Below are 20,195 nucleotides of genomic sequence, written 5' to 3'. Positions count from 1 at the left end.
GAGGCCTGCTTCTGGGGAAGCCGCGGGACTCTGCCCCCGAGAAGGAGTGGTTTGTAAAGAGGAACCCAGGGTACCCTTTTCCCCTCTGCGGAGGTGAGAGAGAGGTAGAGCCACAGAGGGGTGTAAACAAGCGGTAGGCCCCCCTGTGCCAGGCAGCAGTGGGTAGGACAGAGGGAGGCCCTGTGGGGCGGGGACTCAGGGCCCTCAGGGAGAGGAGCGGGCTCCCTGCTGGCTGCTCTGCAGCAGCTGCTGGAACAGCGAGTGGGGCTGGCTGCGCAGGACGGCGGGGGAGTCCAGCTCCGCCACCCTCCCGGCTTGCAGCACCAGCACCCGGTCCGAGTTCAGGATCGTGTTGAGCCTGCGTGGGAGAGGGTGGTCAGCGTGGGGATGGAGGACAACGCCCTAGAAGAAAGTTGACCTGCTTTCCCTCCTCTTCTCCTCTGGACAGCATCAGCCTGCCCCACAGGCTTCAGCCCCTGGCTCTGTGCTAGGGGAGGGGCTGCAGGCTCCCTCAGACAATGCGCTACAAAGGGCCTGGGTCGGTGCCTGGAGAACACGGAGCTGAGATTCATGAGGGTTGGAATCTCTAGAGCCCTGACCCCTGGGGTTTCTGAAAGGAAGGGAGGCTATGGGTCCATGATACCTTAGCCCCTGATTAGATTCTCACTCTGGATGCCTACACACCTGTGGGCGATGGTCAGCACTGTCTTGTTGGCAAAGCGTTTACAGATAGTCTGCTGGAGCAGCTGGTCTGTCTTCTGGTCCACGCTTGCTGTGGCCTCGTCGATACACAAGATCTGGACCGTGTGGAGAGGATGAGGGGGGAGGAGGGAGAAGAGGGTCAGCCGTGGCTGCTACATAAGCCCCAGCCCCCGCCTCCTGGTCTGGCTCAGGCCAGCCCACAGCTCCCCCCCTCCAGCTCTAAAAGAAAGACTAACTAGGCCCCTTGAGACCTCTCCCCAGTCCACTTCCTCACCCCTCACCCCTCCCATGTCCGCTGCCTTCTTCCTGGCCCTCTCGAATGTCCCTTCCTCTTGTCTTACCTTGGCATCTGTGAGGAGAGCCCTGGCCAGACACAGCAGCTGCCTCTGCCCCAGAGATAAGCTCCGGCCTCCCTCGCCCAGCTCACCATCCAGACCACCTGCAAAGCGCAGCATCTTCACCCCCGGGTTCTGAGCCTCCCTCAACCCCCTCCCTGCTCACTCCTGCCACCATGCAGGATAGGACCTAGAACTCACCCATAGATACGATCACCTCACTCAGGTGGCACTGCTCCAGGGCCTGCCACAGGGCCCTGTCCTCATACAGACCCCGGGGGTCCAGGTTTTCCCGAACAGTTCCACTGAACAAAAAGGGCTCCTGGGGGATGATAGCCAGCTGGGATCTGGGGGATGAGGACAGGACAGGACAGGACATGGGGGTCTTGGCTGGAGATGTGGCCACTTCTGCTCCCAGCACAGGTTTTAGCTATAGGTCCAGCCCTCCAGAAAAGCTTGGGGATAAGACCTGAACATAACCCCCATCCTGTTCCCTGCTTGGTCAGCCATGTACCTAGAACTGTGCCAGTGCTCTGAGGAATACCAAAGGAACCAAAGGCCTAGACTCTGCCCTTAAGGAGCTTACACCTAACTGAGGGGCAAAACAGAACAAGCATGAGCTAAACCGTATGGTACTGACTCCAATCAAGGGACAGCAGTGGATGGCCAAGAATGACCAGAGGGGACCAAGGAATGACTGGGTAGAGGATGCTTCAAGGTTGGAAGCGGGCCTGAAATTGGGTCCTGAGGAGCCTTATGGTCAACCTATGGCCACCACAGGTTAGAAGAGAAGGCAGGAAGGCCAGGGCCAGGGCCTGGGATCAGTAATGGACTTTAGGACAGAGCATCCCTACCTTTTTCCACATCATGGAACTCAGAAAAAATGATACTAGGGCAACGTGGTTGGGAGGGGTGTTTAGCTCCAGATGAGACCCCTTGTGGCCAGAGGAAACTGGCCCAGGTCTCCAGCTGTCCCAAGCACCGCCTGCCAAGCCCGAGGTCACAGCACCTGGGAGGCTCTGACTCAGGACGCAGTGACTGGTGGTCTAGAGCGGAAGGTGTATGCTGGGAAGTACAAGGTGAACCTGGGAAGGTGAAAACCTTAGGACCACAGCTATGAACCCCAACCTGAGCACTGGCAGCTCACTATCCTCGCCTGCTTGTCCCATCCTCCGTCTCACCTCCTGATCAACCCTGTCTGCCCTGAGTTTATATAAAGCCTTCCTAACTGGGCCTTCCTCTAAGTGCCAGTAGTCTGGTCCCCTCTCCTCCCTCCCCCAGACCTGAGCTCGGCCAGCTCCAGCTGGCTGGTGTCCACGCCGTCCAGCAGCACTCGCCCAGAACTGGGCTCTAGCAGCCGAAAGAGCACCAACAACAGGGAAGACTTGCCAGAGCCCGTGCGGCCCACGATGCCCAGCTTCTCTCCAGGCTGCACGTAGAAGGTCACGCCATCCAGGGCATTGGGCAGCCCTGGCCGGTACACCAACACCACATCCTGGAACTCCACGCTCCCCTGGCTCAGCCAGCCAATGCCCAGCTGGTGGGGTCCGTGGGTGGGAGAGGGAGGGAGATGGGTGAGATGGGGAGGAATGAGGAGAGTGGAAGGGAGAGGAATGAGGGATGGATGCCGTGAGAGGAGAGGTGGGGGAAACGAGGAGTGATGGGGGGATGGACACAAAAATCAGGGAGATCACAAGGGACGGTACAGGAGCTGAGAAAAATGGTGAGGGGCACAAGGAAAGGAACTGGGGGAGAGACTGGGGCCGTTAGGAGGATCCTTCAGGGTTCTAGCACCCAGGCTGGGATGAGGGTGCAGGCTACCTGCGGCCGCTGGCCCTGGGGCTCCTGGGGCAGGTCACAGGAGTATTCCTCCAGCCGCTCGACGCTCACCAGCATGGCTTCTGTCTGTGTGAAGCTGCTCACCAAGCCGGAGAGCAGGCCCGTCAGGGACAGGGCGTAGGACAGTGACAGGCCCACGAGTCCTGGGGGAAGGGAACACGATTGCCAGGGGAGGCTTGGATGCTGGGATGTGTGTGGGGATGGCTGGGCAGAATGGGCGAACCCTGAGCTGTGGACCGTGGGCATTTAGAGGAAGCTGGCACTGAAGGAGGAAGATGCAGGAGCCAGACCAGGCCCACAGGAGGCTGGCTGCAGCAGAGTGGAAAGGCTACGAGGGAGGACGGGTGGAAGGCAGGTGGGCTATAGGGCCGGTTGCTAAGTGCTGAGGACGGGTGAGCACGGAGGGGCGGAGATCAGAAGACTTGACTAGTCCCAGATCCATGACCACCAGGGTGAGTGACTCCTTGAGACTCAGTTTCCTCAACTCTAAAATGCAGGTGATGAGAATTACAACATATCCTCACAGGGAACCCCGGATGGGAGGTGAAAATGCTTGGGGCTGTGGTGGGGGGGCAGTGCAGGGAGGGGTCTGGGGCAGGTGCTGGGAATAACACACTTCTGAGGTGAGAGTGAAGGGTCCCGGGGCGGCACCTGGGTTGGCGAGGCCCTGCTGGTGCTGTACCAGGGCGATGCCTGCGATGGCGCTGACCACTGCGGCCCCCATGAACTGTAGCCGAATGTCCAGCCACTGCATCGTGGCGCTGGCAGCAAACTGGCACCTCTGGTTTAGCTCCAGGAGTCTCTGGTTCTCCTCCTCAAACCTAAGGGAAGCCACGCTACAGCTGCACAGACCCGTCCAGACGCCCTGCCCGTAGAATGCCTCCTCCTCAGAGCTGACCTGCACGCCCACAGGCCGCACCTCAGTGGTACAGAGGAGCCAATGTGCGCTCTCGTAGGCGTCTGCTCAGTGTCACTCTCCCCCTTTTCTGTTTCTCTCCTCTTCCCCCTATGTCCTCACCCACCCTTCCCTTCTCAGGAGACTGAGACCCGCCCCCCTTCTTCTCAGGGGTCCCTCTTCCCCCCTCCCCCCAGCACCTCACCCCCTCCCACTGATTGGAGGAGGCAGACCTCACACACCTGTAGGTGGTCCCGGTGGCCCGGAGCACAGGGAGGCCTGCCAAGGTGTCGGCCAGGTGGGTGTAGAGAGGAGACAGGGTGAGGCTGCCCAGGCGCCGCAGCTCCCTTGAGGAGGCCCTGTAGTGGCGCTGCACGCGATAGTGGATGAGGCTCAAAGGCGGCAGCAGCAGCAGCAGCCAGGGCAGGCCAGAGCCCAGCACAGCCAGGAGGCCCAGCAGGCCTGCCGCGTTGGCCAGGAGGATGTTGAGGATGAAGGGCAGGCTGTCATCCGCACAGGCCACGTCGGAGGAAAAGCGGTTGAGGACCCGGCCCGTGGGGGTGGAGTCGAAGAAAGTCACCGGCGCCTGGGAGGAGGGGTGTGGGTGGGCCAGGGCAGGGGCCAGCGGAGAAGCCATGGAGGGAGCCCCTGGGGGAGGTGGGCTGGGGGGAAAGGCCGAAGGTAGAGAATAGGAAAGGAGTAAAGTGTCCCCAGAGTCTGTGGGCACTGAGGGGGGGCTGGAGGAGCTTAGAGGAAGAATACCCCAGGTGGGAAAGAGAGAGTCTCTCCCATCCCTCTGGCTAGTGGGGGCCCTGAGAGGCCAGGCGGGCCACCCCTCTACTTCTGTGCTAGATGTGCCTACCCCCCTTTCAAGGGCAGGCAGCTAATCTCTTTCCAGAAGATGGAGTCTTCAGGCCATGAGTGAGATTTAGTTAGATGTTAGGAGGAACATCCTGATTGCCCGTGGCGGGACAGAGTGGTGAGGGCAGCGGTCAAAGTCCACACTGCCCCACGGTCAAGCACTCAGGCTCCGGAGTCAGACTGCTTCTTGGATTCCAGCCCTGCCACTTACCAGATGTGAGACCCCAGGTAAGGGGGCTTCATCTCCTCAAGGCCCCTGTCCCTCATCTCAAAAAGGGGGATAGTAATGAAACTGCACCTCCCGGGGCTGACAGCAGAATTGAAGCCAAAAAGACAGCAGTCAGGAGCTTAGTAGGGTCTGCCTGCCACAGAGCAGGTGCTTGGTAACTCCTAGCTATTTAGGCTACTCACTATTGGGAAGTACGGTCTCAGACGCTTTCCCTTTCTCTGCCTTCCCTGTCCCCCAACTCTCTGCCTTTACTTGGGGATCAGTCCTATCTTAAGGCAGGGCACTAGGTCAAAAGACTTGCTGAAGCATTTTCTAAAGCCAGCTTATGAGAAATTAATTCCTTCACAGCCTGAAGATGTGGGCAGACAGTGGGCAGCTGCTCCCGGAGAGGCAAGGGAAAGACCCACATGTCCTGGGTTCACGGCCACAGAACTAGCCTTGTCCAGGTTGCACACACTCTCAGAGCCTGTTTTCTCATCTGTAAAATGAGCATAATAGTACCCACCTCAAAGGGTTATAATGAGGCCCTAATAAGATAACAGACAAAAAAAGAGCTTCGTATAATAACATCGTTAATAATAATTGTAATTGGGCCCTGTATATGCCAGACACTATCCTAAGCACTTTCGATGTACTGATTAATCCTCATAATGACCTATGGGGCAAGCAACAGACTATATATACACACAGCAACAGGGATGGACCTTAGAAAAGCTCTAAATAAAAACTGTGAGAAAAGGAATGTCATTTATGAAACTATGTGCACACAAAACACAGGCATTTTGCAAAAAGCCAAAAAGATACATATTAAACACATCTAGGATGGCTGCTTATCAAGGAAAGGAGAGGAAATGAAAACAGGGTTTGCAGATAAATAGGAATGGATCAATACATAAAATTAAAAAGGGATCTCACATGAACTAAGTGGTGATTAACTCAGTCCTCTGCGCCTGAAGTAAAAAACGGAAGTAAATCTGAGGAAGATTCTCTTCTCCCCACTTTATAGATGAGAAAGCTATAGGCCTAAGTAATTGGGTTTGAACCCAGGCAGCTGCTCTGCTCTTGGCCTCTCCAGGTCTCAAGTGCTGCACCCATCTGTGAGGGGCTGTTTTCTCCTGAGGACCAGGATGGGGGACGGGCCCTTGATGGAGCCCAGGTACCGGGAAAGGCCCCCCATGCCACCCCCACCCTCCCATCCCCTCACCATGAGGACTCGACTCAGCAGGCGGCGGTGCAGGGTGGCGGCTGCTCGGAGGGTGCCCGCTGCAAAGAGCACTGCCCGGAGAAGGGTGCAGAGGGAGTTGACGCCAGCAATGGTCGCATACACGGTGAGGTAAAAACGGATGTCTGAGGAGCCATTGGGGGCAGCTTTGGGCAGTGGGAACACTGAGGTGCTGGGTGGTGGGGAGGGGGCTGTGGGTAACCAAAAGTGGGGCCACTCAGGGGTCCCTTCCCCACGCCCCTCCCCAACGCCACTGCTCCCCACCCTCCAGGAGACACAGGGCCTGGAACACCAGCCCCCCAACTCACTCCCTGCCTGGCAACCACTCTGAGAGCCCCAGGCCTGCTCCTGGCCCCAGCCACTCACTAGAGGCTTCCGGGGAAGAAGAGCAACTGGGCAGACAGTGGCCCTGCGGAGCCCAGGCTGGTGGGAGCTGGCACCTCCTGGGAGCTATTCTTGGCTGCCTTCAGCTGAGCGATCCAGTGGGAGAGCCACCAGTCAGCCGAGTTCCTGGTTGCTGGGTGGGGATGGGAAGGAGAAAGCTGCCAGACAGCTCATCTTCTTCTTTCTATTCAGACACCCCCTTCCTCTGCTCTCGACTCTGGTTTCTACCCTCCTCCCCAGCCGTCCCCACCTTATGTCCTCCCCAGTGTGCACTTCTTTCCTGGGCCCATCACCCTTCAGCTCTGGGGAGAGCGTGATCTTGAATCTGCAGAACGAGAGTCAGCCTTGGGGTCAGGTCAGAAGATGGCTACGGAGCATCCCTGCTCCCCTCTGGCTCCCGGTCCCTGGGACCCTCAGAACTGGGGACATGTCTCTTGGCCCAGCTGTCGTCCACACATGGTGAGTGTCTGGGCTTTGTAACGATTAGTACAAGGTGATGGATGTGATGGGGACCTAGGTGACAGGGCTGTGGGTGCGATGAAGGCCTGTAGGGTTTACTCCTACCTTGCATGAGGAGCAGAGAGAAGAGGATGGCAAGGGCCAGGCCCCAGCCCACGGCCCTCCAGTATGCACGGTACACGTGGAAGGCCACGGCGCCCTCCTTCTTGCTTTCTTCCTGCAGCAGGCGGCCAGACGTGCTCTCCTCCACCTCCAGCCCCTCCTTTGTTTTCTCTGGGTTCCGTACTGATTGGGCTGTGACTGAGAATCAGAGAGGTGGGTGGTGGGGGTGGTGGAATTAAGCTTACAGGAGATGACAGTTGAAAACCTTAGTGTTTTCAGGGGCAGGCAAGCTTCCTAGAAACATCTCCCTACAAGTGTGGTGGCGAAAAGCAGGCTCTTTCCTCTCACCCCGGGCCGTACCTGGGTCAGACTCTTGTCCATCCTCAGCCCAGGCTTTGGGGGCAGCTTGTACCAATGGCAGGATCTCAGAAGGGGGCCCTGGAAGGCAGCAGGGGAGATTAGGAGGGGGCTCTTCTGGGTATATTCTATGCCTTTCTAAACATGTGAGCCAATCCACCTCCCATGCTCTTTGGACCCCCTCCCTGACCTACCCATGCCCTGGACCCGCAGACCCTGAGCAGGACCATCAAGTCCATCCCTCTGTGTCTGGAGTCCGATCAGCACAGACAGAAAATGTTCACCCCTGGGAGGAGAGTCACGGCCACCTGTGGGAAGCCTGTCCAAAGGCACCTCTCACTACCGCTGGGCTTTCTCCTCATGCTTCCTGGAACTCCTAACCCGCTGGTGGAGCCTCATTCTGTTTCTCTCCAGTGAACATGCCAATGGTCATGTCCCTCTGGATAATAATCCATCAGAGTTTCTGTTTATTTGTTTTTAAATAAAATGATCATTCTAAACCTGACTGCTTTCCTTTCTCCGAGGACATCAAACTGTTCTCTGAGATCCTGGGCCTCTAAGTTCTCAAAGCTCCCAGTCACAAAGCCTGCGTCACAAAGCCACAGGCTCCTTTCCCTCCTGCTCTCTGTTCCTCACACCAGTTTTGTGAAGGCAGAAGAGGGTCTCCCACTAGACAGAAGTATGACGGGGCCCAGATAACACACAGAGGGGGTGGCAGAATCTGCACTTGACAATCCATCTGTCGCACCCGAGCAGATGGCTCCCTCACTCAGCCAGGCTCCCACCCTGGTGGCCCACATTACCAGCCTGGATGAGGCGTCCAGCCTCCATCAGCAGCACCACGTCAGCCCTCTCCAGGTACTCAGTGCGGTGGGTGCACAGCAGCCGCGTGGTGTGGCTCAGCACTCCCAGGATGCACCTGTGCAGCAGGTGGTTGGCCACGTCCGCATCCACAGCGGCCAGAGGGTCATCGAGGAGATAGAGCTCCTTCTCCTAGGGAGAGGTGGGGGCACCATGGATACCAAGTCCTCTGGCCAGAACCCAGACCTCTCCTAGGACGTGATCTTGAGGCCATCCGGGAATACGGTTGAGAGGAACTCTGGGGCTACCCCTACAGCAGTAAAGAAGGTGGTGAGACCAGAGGGTGGACTTCCCTCCAGTTAGGCAAGGCCAGTGCCCCAGGGCCAGTGTTCAGCTTTGCTGAGTCCCAGTGCCTCAAGCCACATAATGCTTTTTAAAGGGCCTTTAATTCTGCCTTCAATCTAAAAAAGGGGGATGGGATGGCCAAGGGACCAACACCTTAGGAGCATGCAGGGGGGAGGGAAGAAACTGGATGCTGATGAAAATATCCCCACACTGCCCCCTCCCCAGCCGAGCTCCCGAGGCTCCAGGCTCCCCCATCTTCAACTTACCTGGTAGACGGCACGAGCAAGGGCAATCCGAGCCCGCTGTCCTCCGCTGAGGGTCACACCCTTCTCCCCCACCTCTGTCTGGTCCCCAGCAGGCAGGATCTGACAGGACAGGCCCCGCAGTGTTGGTCAGCGAGCCCCCCAGTACTTTCCACCCCATTTCCTACCCCTCTGCAGGGAAGAGATGGCGGGGGTCAGAGAGCCAGGGAGCTTGAGGAGACTGGACTTGAATTTGAGGTATGTGGGCCAGAGGGGACAAACCACAACTCCAACAAAAAAGAGCATTTGTTGAACATGTTTTTCTTTTCTTTAGGAATTTTTAACAAGCTTTCCTATTCTTGTTTTTTGTTTTTCTGGCTGCACCACGCAGCATGCAGAGTCTTAGTTCCCCGCCCTGGGATCGAACCCATGGCTCCTGCAGTGGAAGCGTGGAGTCTTAAAAACTGGACCGCCAAGGAAGTCCCCTGTTGAACACTTTCTATGTGCTAAGCACATTACAGGCATCATCTCATCTGACCCCCACAGCAACCTTATGAAGTTGACGTTATTTCATTTTCACAGATGAGACCAAAGCTCAAAGTACCCTGCCCAAGGTCATTCCACAGCTAGTAAAGGACAGGACACGAATGTAGATCCTTAACCACTCCGTCACACTCACTACCCTGCCTTTTTAACAGGCAAGGATGAAGATGGCCAAATTCAAAGTGAAACTTTCCTAGGTTTTTAGAGAAGGAAGGTATCCCGAGCCTTGGAAGAGGTACCCTGTGGCCTTGGGAGAGGTCTCCTTAGCTAAGGGGTCCCCATACCAGAGGAAGCACCTGTGGTCGACTAGATGGTGGCTCCCCTGAGGGAAAAGCTTTGTGATTCATTTCTTTTCTTAGTACCCAGAACAGTTCCCTGTATCCAGGAGACATTTGGGAAATGCCTGATGTAGAAACAAATGATAAGTGGACATAAGATGCTCCATGGTTGGAGTCAAAGGTCCTCCTTTCCAGGGAAGTTCCACATCTACCTGGACAGGGTAGTGCTGATGACAGTCCTGCAGGGGATATGGGGGTTGGGTAGGAAAGTCACGGGAGAAAGCTGGACTCTCATCCCCCTTAAATTTAGTATTCTGGATGTGGGGGGTCTGATGGGCTTGCCAGACTTCTCTAGAATAACCTTGACTCTTCCAGTGGGAGGTGGGAGAAGGCCTCTTGAATCAGAACCATTAGCCAGATCTACAGAGCTAAGCCTCATAGGAAACCCTCCCCTAGTCCCAGAGGCTGCAGGGTTCCCACGGCTGCTGTGTGGAACACCCAGTCTCCACCATCCCCCCAGGCCCTCTGCAGAAGCTGGACACTCTGGGAGGATCAAAGCCTGATGGCCAGTCCTGGGTAAATGATGCCTGAGAACAAGCAACCCCTTCCCAGAGAAGCAAGTCTCTGACCTGCGGTGTTAGGGACGCGGGGAAGCGGGCGGCCAGGCACTCACGCTGAGGTCATCGTTGAGGGCACAGGCTTCCAGCACTTCCTTGTACAGCTGGGCATTAAACGTCTTCCCAAAGAGGATGTTGTCTCGGATGGTAGCAAACTGGATCCAGGGTTCCTGGGTGGCCAGGCCAAAGCCTTTGGACAGCCTCCACACTGCCACCCGCCCACGCAGCCTGCAGAGAGCCAGGCCAGCAGCATGGGAGGCTGGCTCCCCGCTGGTCCCCTTCCTGCCCAGCCCCTGCCTCTCGGAAGCCTCTCCAGATTGCTGTCTCTTACACAGGGTCCCGCTCCATGTCACATGGCTCTCTAGACTGGCAGCCACTGAGGTCAAGGGATCCTAATGAGGCTGGAGGCTCACTCTGGACTGGGAAGGGAAGAAATTGCTCTTTGGCTGCAGCCAAGCAGCTGTCATATGTCGATGTGCTCAGAAGAGAGTGTGGCCACCACCCTGCACTCATTCATTCTCACCGTGAAATAAAAAGGCCCTCCCTCACACCTCTGCTCCTCTCTGGATCCCTCCCGTGCACAAGCACACTTTCTGAAAGAGTAGCTGATGCCGGCTGTTTCCATTTATTTCTTCACTCACTATTACAGCACTTCTAACACTCTGTGGTGATGGTTTTGAGAACCCACTTTCACTTCCTTTCCCTTTACAGACTGAAAACTCTCCCAAGAAAGGGACCATGTCTTGCTCATCCTGGCATCCTGTGGCCTCTAAAAAGGTGTCCACCATGTAGCAGGGGCCAGGACAGTGCTGACAAAGGGCAGAGCTGAGGACACGGGGTGCTGGAAGTTGCTTACCTGTGCAGCTCTCCCGCGATGGCAGCCAGCAGTGAGCTCTTCCCGCAGCCCACCTTCCCCACGATGCCCACCAGCATACCCTGCAAGGAAGCCACACAAGTAAGTGTCAGGTCTCCCTCCTGAGGCCCTGGGATAGCAATCATCCCATGGAGGCTTCTCTCTAGGCCCCAGTTAGCCTGGAGGGAAAGAATTCTCCACCCCACAGGCTGAGCTGTGCCTCGGTGACATGCTGTGTGGCCCCAGGGGAGTAGGGTGTTTTATTCTCCGCTCAGAGAAGCATCAGTTTCACTGTGAAGGGCCTTTGGAGAGCAGCAGTGTGCCAGAGCGCATGGGAGGAAAACTGCCCGAGAACTTCCAAGGAAAGCTCTGAGGCAGGCAACCCAGGATGGGGTGAGGGGAAGGAAGGACTCCAGGCTTTGGGGCCTGGATGCTGGGCTAGCTAACTCCACCTGCAGCTAGATTTCTTTTTTTTTTTCTTTTTTTAAATAAATTTATTTATTTATTTTTGGCTGTGTCGGGTCTTCGTCGCTGTGCTTGCGCTTTCTCTCGTTGCGGTGAGAGGGGGCTACTCTTCATTGCGGTGCGCGGGCTTCTCATTGCGGTGGCTTCTCTTGTTGCGGAGCATGGGCTCTAGGCGTGCGGGCTTCAGTAGTTGTGGCTCGCAGGCTCAGCAGTTGTGGCTCGCGGGCTGTAGAGAGCAGGCTCAGTAGTTGTGGCGCACGGGCTTAGTTGCTCCACCAAATGTGGGATCTTCCTGGACCAGGGCTCGAACCCGTGTCCCCTGCAGTGGCAGGCAGATTCTTAGCCACTGCGCCACCTGGGAAGTCCCTGCAGCTAGATTTCTAATAGCTCAGGGCAAAAACAATGTTTTGCACAGGTACCCATTTCTGTGATTTGCAGTTTAAAATTCTCTGTGCTCCCTTCCTTGCTTAGTTGTAACATACATTCATGGAGCTATCTCTTTGTACACAACAGAAAAAAATTCCTTCCATAGAAACAGGTGGGGCTCCTAGCAGCTCTGTCTGTGATGTCCCACACTGCCAGCCAGGGTTAGCCTATCTTCAAGTGGACACCAGACCAACCTGAGACCCTTCCCTGGGAAGCCTCCCTCTTTCTGGCTGTGGCCTGTAAGTGAAAGGGCTCTCTGCAGGCCTGTCTTCTGCTCAGTGGAGAGCAGGTCCACAGAGAGAGAAGAATGAGGCAGATACAGAAAGAGAAGCAGACGGAAGGAGCCGCTTGGCGAGTCGAGGCCTGGCTCTGGGCTGCTGCTGAGATCTGCCCACGTGCTTGCCTGTGGATTCTGCAATTCATCTCTATATCCTTCTTACAAATTCTTGTTGGCTTAAGCTAGCTCCAGTGGGTTTCTATGACTTATATCCAAAAAAGCCCCAAATGACACATTAGTAAAATTCCTTTCAAAAATTCCAGCCTTGTCTTGCCTGAACTAAGAGGAAAAACAAAACATTCAGCCCAAGCCAGAAACATGAGCCAAATGCGGTAGAGGCAGTTCAGGCTCCACTGGAGAACGCTGGGTTGAGCTGTGGGGCAAAGGGTTGGACATGGGTCAGGGGAGAGTGAAAACTCAGGACTCTGGTGAAGAGGAGTTGCCGTCCTGCCAGGAATGTTCTTTCAAGTGCTTCTTTGATGATGTATGCCAGGGTGTGAGTCACAGGGTGTGATTCCTTTTCACCAGGCTAAATAGAGGATTATCTATACCATTTTCAAAATCCTTCTGAGAAGGGGCTGCTGGGCCTCTCCCGGAGGTCCCTAGCCTGGGGAAGATGCTGGATAAGTTCTGGAGTCTGTTCTGAACTTGACAGCCCCTGAGGGACACGGAGAGAAAAATGCAGTTGTTGGACTGGACTGGGTAGATGTGAATGGTCTGGTGACCAGGGAGAGATGTGACTGCTCTGAAGTGGCTGTGTGTTAGAAAACTGACATTCAGAGATAAGGTATCATCTCCTCTCCAATGAGAACCTGCTCACCAAAACCTCTCTGGTGCTTCCCTCAGTAATTAGAGCCACTGGGACATCTTGCTATGATTGGCTCTGTCCTTGTTTATCGGTCACTGAGCTTGCATGTCCCTCGTTAATCTGGGGATTCTACTAGGGTGTCTGACCAACCAACCTTCTTCACTTCAAGGTGACTGATGAAGGTCTCCTGGCTGGTTCCAACTGGGTCCCAGGAGAAGAGGGCTTCATGTAGCTCCAAGGCTGTAGATGGCTCTGTCGGAGGATCTGAACAAGGAAGAAGCCACTGAGCTTGGGCTTCTAATCCCCAATCTACCTGCCCAGGGCTAATTCAGCCTTAGTCTTGGTCTGAGGATTCTCCCCCAGGAAATGGCCACCTGCCCCGCCTAAATTCTGCTGCCTCTGGCTCCCCTTGGCAGCATCTGTGTACAGCAACCAAGGGGCTACAGTTCCCTCCTCCCCTGTGCCAGGTTCTGCCCTCCAGCTTCCCATTACCTGGGCTGTAGCAGGCCTGGGGGTTGTGGTTGGGAAGGTCGAGGAAACGCTGGATCCGGTCCAGGGACACTTTGGCCTCCAGAAGGCCATTGATCACCCAAGGGAAGTTGTTGAGGGGAAGAATAAGCATGTGCACCAGTGCCAGGGCCGTGAACACCTAAGTGGGGTCGAAGGTGGGGGGAAGGGTTGGAGCATCACCTGAAGCTCGGGAATTATCTGAAGGCCTGCTCTATGGGTGGCCCTGCAGACAGGTCTGTGGAGGGGAAAACAGGGCAGCAGCAAAACTGAGGAGTTAGCTGGACAATCTTGGGTTAGAGGTGGCAGAGGTGGCCAGTCCAAGAATCCCAGAAATTCCAGATACTCCTCCAGGGATCCAGGGTGCTCCCTGATAAGCACACACACCTAGCTCACTCTGAGACCTTCTCAGAATTTCCAAGTAGCAACATCACCTGGCTATACCCAGCACTGGATCCACCTTGCACTGGATCGTGAACTTTTCCTCCAAGGCCATCAGAATGAGGATAAGGGGACCTAACCACAAGTAGGAGAGGAAGAGGAGAGGAAAGAAAGGAATTCCTTCGCAGAGGGAAGGGTTATATATCCGAGGCCCCAGATGAAAGGTCCCTTCAGAGAATTTCTCCTTGGTTGGGAAAGGATAAGGCAGCCAGGGACCCTCCATCCCTCCTTCCCAGCCAGCACTGAGTGCCCCAGTCCACTCCTCACTCCACACTCCACTGCAGTCTCCGTGCTGCTGCTTCTCTCCCATGCATTCCTACAGTTGTCCCCTACCCTCCTGGTCCTCACCTTGGTGGCAGTGAGCTGGTGCCCCATGAGGACGTAGGTGATGAAGATGACGATGGAGATGACGACTGGCAGGGCAGCCCACAGGTACACACATGCTGCATCCAGGTACTTGATGACCCTGAGTCGCCCCAGCTCTCGAGCTCGACAGGCCTCTACACGGGCCCCCAGCGCCTGCTCCCACCCGAAGAACTTGATGACACGAATGCCACTCAGCAGCTCTGTCATGAGCTAGGGGTGGGGACAAGAGAGCAGTACAAAGTGGAGACACTGCTCACGCGTGTTCTCCACTGGTCAGTCTCCCCCAGGCTCCTGGCACAAGATGTCAAGTATTCTGAGACCCCATATGCTCCAGCTGGGGGCAGGTTGGAGCTGAAATCCTCCCACCTTCCTAGATGAAGCGGTGGAAAGTAAAGGGGGGGTCGGGTGGTATGGAAACTATTCCTATAGGAGTATACAGGTGTAGGAGGGCACACCACAGCCCAGGGTCAGGCAGACGACAGGGCCAGGCAAGACGGGCAAGGGCCAGAGGAACTCCTTGAATCCTAACATTCAAACATCCCCAGCCTGCAAGCCAGGGAGGCACTGGGAGCCTTCCCAGGTGGCCCTGGAGACTAGTCAATAGCTGTCATGGGTAGGGGAAAAGGCTTCATGCCATAACCAGCTTTCAGAGACACCCCCCTCCCCATTAGCACTCGGAGCTATTCCAGTAAGAGGTTGACAACTACGCTATATGGACCCCTAAGCCCACCATCCCCTCTCTAAAGGTACTACAATCACTGCAGAACCCAGAACTGACTCAGCCAGACCCTCACACCTAGAGTTGGCCCAGGCAGGAGAGAGACCTACTCATTTCCCCACAGCCCACCCCTAAGAGGTAGCTGGGGTTCTCCTAGGCCTCTTCACATGCGGTTGTGGGGTGCTCTGTGCCTGAGATGAGGAGGTGGGAGATTGGGTCCTGGCTCTAACACTAAAATCCCACTTGGCCCCAGACAGGTTACTTCCTACCTCCTAGGGTTGCTCTTAGGGCTGCATGAGCTAATACTATAATATTACTAACAGGCTACACTTACTTAGTGCTTACTTTGTGACTGGCACTTGCCAAGCAGTATCTTATACGATCCTCCAACTATGTTATGAGGCAAGCTATTATTATCCTCGTTTTACAGATGAGGAAATGGAGTCCCAAAGAGGTTAAGTGACTTGTCTGAAGTGATTTAAACTAGTAAGTGGTAGAGTTGGGATGTGAACCCATGTCTGTCTTTCTCCAGTCTGAGCTTTTAACTTCTAGATCACACTCACTCTCTCAGGCACAGTGCATGGGAGGACCTGGGGACCAGGATGCTGGGACCTGGGGACTCTGGATGACTGAGGGACCCCAAGCGGCCCCTCACCTTAACCCGCGCATCCTTGTGCTGTAGCATCTCCTGGTTGCTGGCCATGATTCGGGTGGCAATCACTTTGTTGACGGGAACCAGCAGCAGTGCCAGGATCAGACCGCCCACGAAGGCCACGTCCACCTGCTGGTGCAGCAGGTAGAGGGTAATGGCCAGCTGCAGGGGCAGGCCCCAGGCCTCATGGAAGCTCCCAGCAAAGTTGAGCAGCCGCTCAGAGTCGGTGCCTAGTAAGTTCAGGATCTCCCCAGTGGGAGGGCGTCTGGGCCCCAGCTGCAAAGCCTTTCGGTACAGGATGTTCAGCACAGCCCCCCGTGCCTGAAGTGTCACCTTCCGCACCTCATACCCATACTGATTCTGCAGCACGGCGCCCACGACGGCCCCACCGGCCAGCCCCAGGGCATAGAGCAGGCCACTGCTTAGTGGCTCCTGCCCCGCCTCCAGGAAGCCCACCAGTAGCGACAGTAGCAAGGGTCCTGAGAATCCCAGCATGGTCCCCACCAGCTTCAGCAGTCCAAGTGCCAGGTAGCGCTGCCCCAAGGCCCCATACAGGGCCCTCCACAATCGGGCCCCCTCCTGCCATTGTGCCTGGAAGACACGGGCTAGGTAGGTTGGGTGCAACCTGTCGGGGAGGCGGCAAGTGTCCTGGGGCTGCCGGAGCTCTCCACGGGCCCCACGGGCCAGCAATGGTGCCAGCCAGGCATAGGAAAAGCGTGACAGCCAGCTCTCCCCACCTTCAGCTACCTCGGGTTCCTGTCCCTCGGAGAGGAGGGGCTCCTGGGCCCAGGGTTCCTGTGGTCGCCCAGGGACTGCCCAGCCCAGTCCATAGGCCAAGAGTGCAGCCAGCTGCAGGATGAGAAGGCATAGGCGGGAGAGGGGCCCTGGGAGAAGTGGAGGCAGAAGTGTGCCTCGCTGGCAGTGCCATAGCAGGGTCAGCACTAGGGCTGGGGCTGGCAGGAAGGCAGTCAGAGTCAAGACCAAGGGCCCCCGGGAGCGGCCATGAGGGGAATGAGCCAACACCCACAGGGCCAGGCTGTGGCTGATCCAGGCCACAGCTGCCACGCCCCCGGCCAGCACCTCTAGTCCTATGGGCCCTGGGCCTGCCCCTGGTGGCAAAACGACTGGAAAGAGGTCTAGCAGTGGAAAAATGGAGAGCAGGAAGGAGGCTGCAAGTCGGACCCTCCAGCCAGGACTGCAGCGCGGGATGTAACCTGGATTCCTGGGGACAAGGGGGAAAAGAGAAAAGGAGGCATATCGCAGCTGACTCAGGGCCCAGACATACTTCCAGTAACTCACTTACCTAGAGGGAATCAACTCCCTTCCCTGCCTGTATACCTTATTTCCATCCCATTTTACTCTGGAACTCAGGGTCTTTTCTCCCAGGAAATCTTCCTGGATTAATCTAACCCATTTTTCTAATCTACCCATACCATTTCTTGTCATTCTTTTGCCACAGAAATAAAAAATTCTGAGTTAAGGTTGTACGGAACATGAAGACCCTAATTACAAAAAAAACAAACACCCCAAAACCTAAATTTTCCTACAGATAACAACTAAGAGATGAGTTTTCATTTTTACAAAAGTATCTACATAAAATAACCCTTAAATTCATCCGAAGCACTATTAGATGGATAAAAATTTGACTTACATACAGCTTCTATACACTAACACTATAGCCTAAATTTTCTGAAGCCTCAGAATATTCTACTCTCTGTTTCTCCAATGGTTGTAGAAGATGGTGTGGATCATTTTTGTGACTCCATTAGCTGAAGAAAAACCTATTTTCATTTTTGTATCATCTTGGCTTGCAAAAAAAGTTTTTAATAAACAAAAGGGTTATCTGCCTGCATTAAAAATCAAGTACAGGGGGGCTTCCCTGATGGCACAGTGGTTAAGAATCCACCTGCCAATGCAGAGGACACGGGTTCGAGCCCTGCTCTGGGAAGATCCCACATGCCGCCGAGCAACTAAGCCTGTGTGCCACAACTACTGAGCCTGCGCTCTAGAGCCCGCGAGCCACAACTACTGAGCCCACATGCCACACCTACTGAAGCCCACGCGCCTAGAGCCCGTGCTCTGCAACAAGAGAAGCCACCGCAATGAGAAGCCTGCGCACCACAACAAAGAGTAGCCCCCACTCACCGCAACTAGATAAAGCCCACATGCAGCAACAAAAGACCCAACTCAGCCAAAAAAAAATAAATAGATAAATAAATAAAATTTTTTAAAAAAATCAAGTACAGGGGACTTCCCTGGTAGCACAGTGGTTAAGATCTGCCTGCCAATGCAGGGGACATGGGTTCAAGCCCTAGTCCCGGAAAATCTCACATGCCACAGAGCAACTAAGCCCGTGCACCACAACTACTGAGCCTGTGTTCTAGAGCCCGCAAGCCACAACTACCGAGCCTACATGCCACAACTACCGAAGCTCACGCGCCTAGAGCCTGTGCTCCGTGACAAGAGAAGCCACTGCAATGAGAAGCCCGTGCACCACAATGAAGAGTAGCCCCCGCTCGCCGCGATTAGAGAAAGCCCGCGGGCAGCAATGAAGACCCAATGCAGCCAATAATTAATTAATTAATTTTTTAAAAAACCAAGTGCAGGAAAACACACCTGCAACAGTACATATGAGAACACCTTGAAGGTTCATATAAGAAGAGGTTCATATAAAAACATATAAATCTATATTCCCTGTGTCGTTGGCAGGGCTGGGTTACTCAAAATTTTAATCGTAGGTTAAAATGTTTTGGGCTTCCTTTAAAAAATTCAGTGATCACAGTTATATGGAGGGGTTTATATTCAGATAAAAGTCAACCTTTAATAATTCTTTTTTTCTAAGATGTGGGGACAGAAGAACACTGTGAGCCCTTGGAGGCTGGAACAGTGGCTCCAAGCTGGCCATTAACCAGTCTTATGAACGCAGGCAAGACTCTTTCCTTCTCTGCATCTCATTTTCCTCATCAGCACAGTGAGCAGTGAGGAGTCTGGACCCAAAGCCCTCTGAGGTCCTTTCCTGTTTAAGATTCTGGATCTCTCTAAACCTTTTCAGCACCTTGCAAAAATCTGTTAAATGAAGTGAGATAACCACAATTTCTGTGGATTACATGTTGGTCTTTCTTGCCTTCTCCTTACACTGTGAGTTCCCAAGGGACTAGGCCAACTTTTAAAAGATACTCCTCTGAGCACAGATAATCCTTCTCAGTTAGTCAGTGTCACTCTGTGCTGACTGACTAACCCTCTCCAGACTTTTGTCTCTGCATAAGAGACAAATCAGGATTCCTCCCAGACCAAGCAATTCTGAAGCCTCTCCTACACAAGGAAGGGATTCATCATCCTCTAACTCATCTTAGGTAAGGACATAGTCTGTCCATTAGACTAGGGACTCCCAAAGACAGACCAGACATTCCTCCTGCCTTATCAGTAGCCAGAGTGAGATTAACTTTAGCCATATCTAGACATACAGGAACTAAGTACAAAATCAAGGTGAGTTTAGCACCTACACCTTATAGCCCCAAATTCAGGAAGAATTAAGGTTCTGATTTTGCTCTTCTTTTCTACCGACTGCTTCCTCTCTAACGAGTACATATGCTTTTCTGAGCCTAGAAACACTGAGGTTTCCTAGATGGAAGTGGTGAGAAATTGGTCCAACATCTTCGGCACACGTTAACCTTTTTGGCTTAAAAACATTGCTCACCCACTTTTGCCTCCAATTCATGACAACTGTGTTTGCGCATCTGAAAATCTACAAAAGTGATGATTTTTACCATGCATCAGGCCTTTAAAAATGTGCCAAGCACTGCACTATATGCTTAAATGCATTATCTAATTTAAATCTCCCAACGATGTTATGAGGCTCAGGGAAGCCAGGTAACTTGCCTCAAACAGCCACAATGCTGCAAAGTGGTTATGCCCATATTTTATTCTACTTTTGCCCCCTACTCCAGAGATCTCACTATTTCGGTTACACTTCCGCGGAGATGTGGGTTTCGAGTGAGGTCTGCAGGAACACAAGGACAGATGTCTTGCACCCGTCTCTACCCACCTCGGGTTGCCCCAGTGACAGGCACTGAGCACAGCGAGGAGCGCGTGGGGCAGGGCGCTGAGCACCAGCTGGGTGAAGCAGTGGCCGGTGGTGTCCCCCTCCCACACAGGGAGCGGCTGCAACGCGCTGGTGCCGCACAACTGGGCCAGGAACCGCTCCATGGAGGCCTCACCTGAGAGGAAAGCAGAGGGTGGAGGGAGGGAAGGACCCTCCCAGAGAGAGAGGAATCCGCGTTCCCAAGTAGGCGCAGGCAGGGAGCCGGCACCCGAGGGGGCGGGACGCTGACCAGGAAGCGGGGATGGAGTAGAGTGACAGCGCGTCCCCTGTCGGACCTCCCCGCCTTCAACCCCGCCCACAAAGCGGGACCTTCCCTTGCTGCCGCCCCGAAACCAGACACCGCCCGTTCTTGCGTTGCCTCAGCGGTGG

The 20,195-nt window shown here is 54.8% G+C and overlaps 1 protein-coding gene across 3 annotated transcripts; it reads right to left on the bottom strand.

Moving 5' to 3' along the window:
• Positions 1-204: 204 nt before the first annotated feature.
• ABCC10 (ATP binding cassette subfamily C member 10) lies at positions 205-19,933 on the bottom strand (the record flags this gene model as incomplete). Of its 3 annotated transcripts, none has more annotated exons than XM_079713155.1 (21): positions 205-358; positions 685-797; positions 1,044-1,141; positions 1,239-1,384; positions 2,321-2,574; positions 2,859-3,019; positions 3,528-3,697; positions 4,014-4,357; positions 6,066-6,255; positions 6,450-6,600; positions 7,032-7,226; positions 7,389-7,466; positions 8,189-8,378; positions 8,798-8,896; positions 10,268-10,439; positions 11,068-11,147; positions 13,195-13,304; positions 13,533-13,689; positions 14,337-14,564; positions 15,728-16,946; positions 19,770-19,933. In XM_079713155.1, 21 exons carry the CDS (start codon positions 19,928-19,930, stop codon positions 205-207), a joined length of 4,470 nt encoding a protein of 1,489 aa, XP_079569281.1. The 3 variants fall into 3 exon arrangements, with proteins under 3 accessions (XP_079569281.1, XP_079569279.1, XP_079569280.1); XM_079713153.1 differs by having other exon boundaries at positions 1,044-1,195; positions 2,321-2,586; positions 19,770-19,930; XM_079713154.1 differs by having other exon boundaries at positions 2,321-2,586; positions 19,770-19,930.
• Between the last annotated feature and the right edge of the window lie 262 nt (positions 19,934-20,195).

The sequence above is a fragment of the Hyperoodon ampullatus genome, assembly GCF_949752795.1.
Source record: "Hyperoodon ampullatus genome assembly, chromosome: 10".
Taxonomy (NCBI): domain Eukaryota; kingdom Metazoa; phylum Chordata; class Mammalia; order Artiodactyla; family Ziphiidae; genus Hyperoodon; species Hyperoodon ampullatus.
The sequence above is the reverse complement of the archived record's forward strand: the minus strand, read 5'-3'. Positions and strand labels throughout refer to the sequence as shown.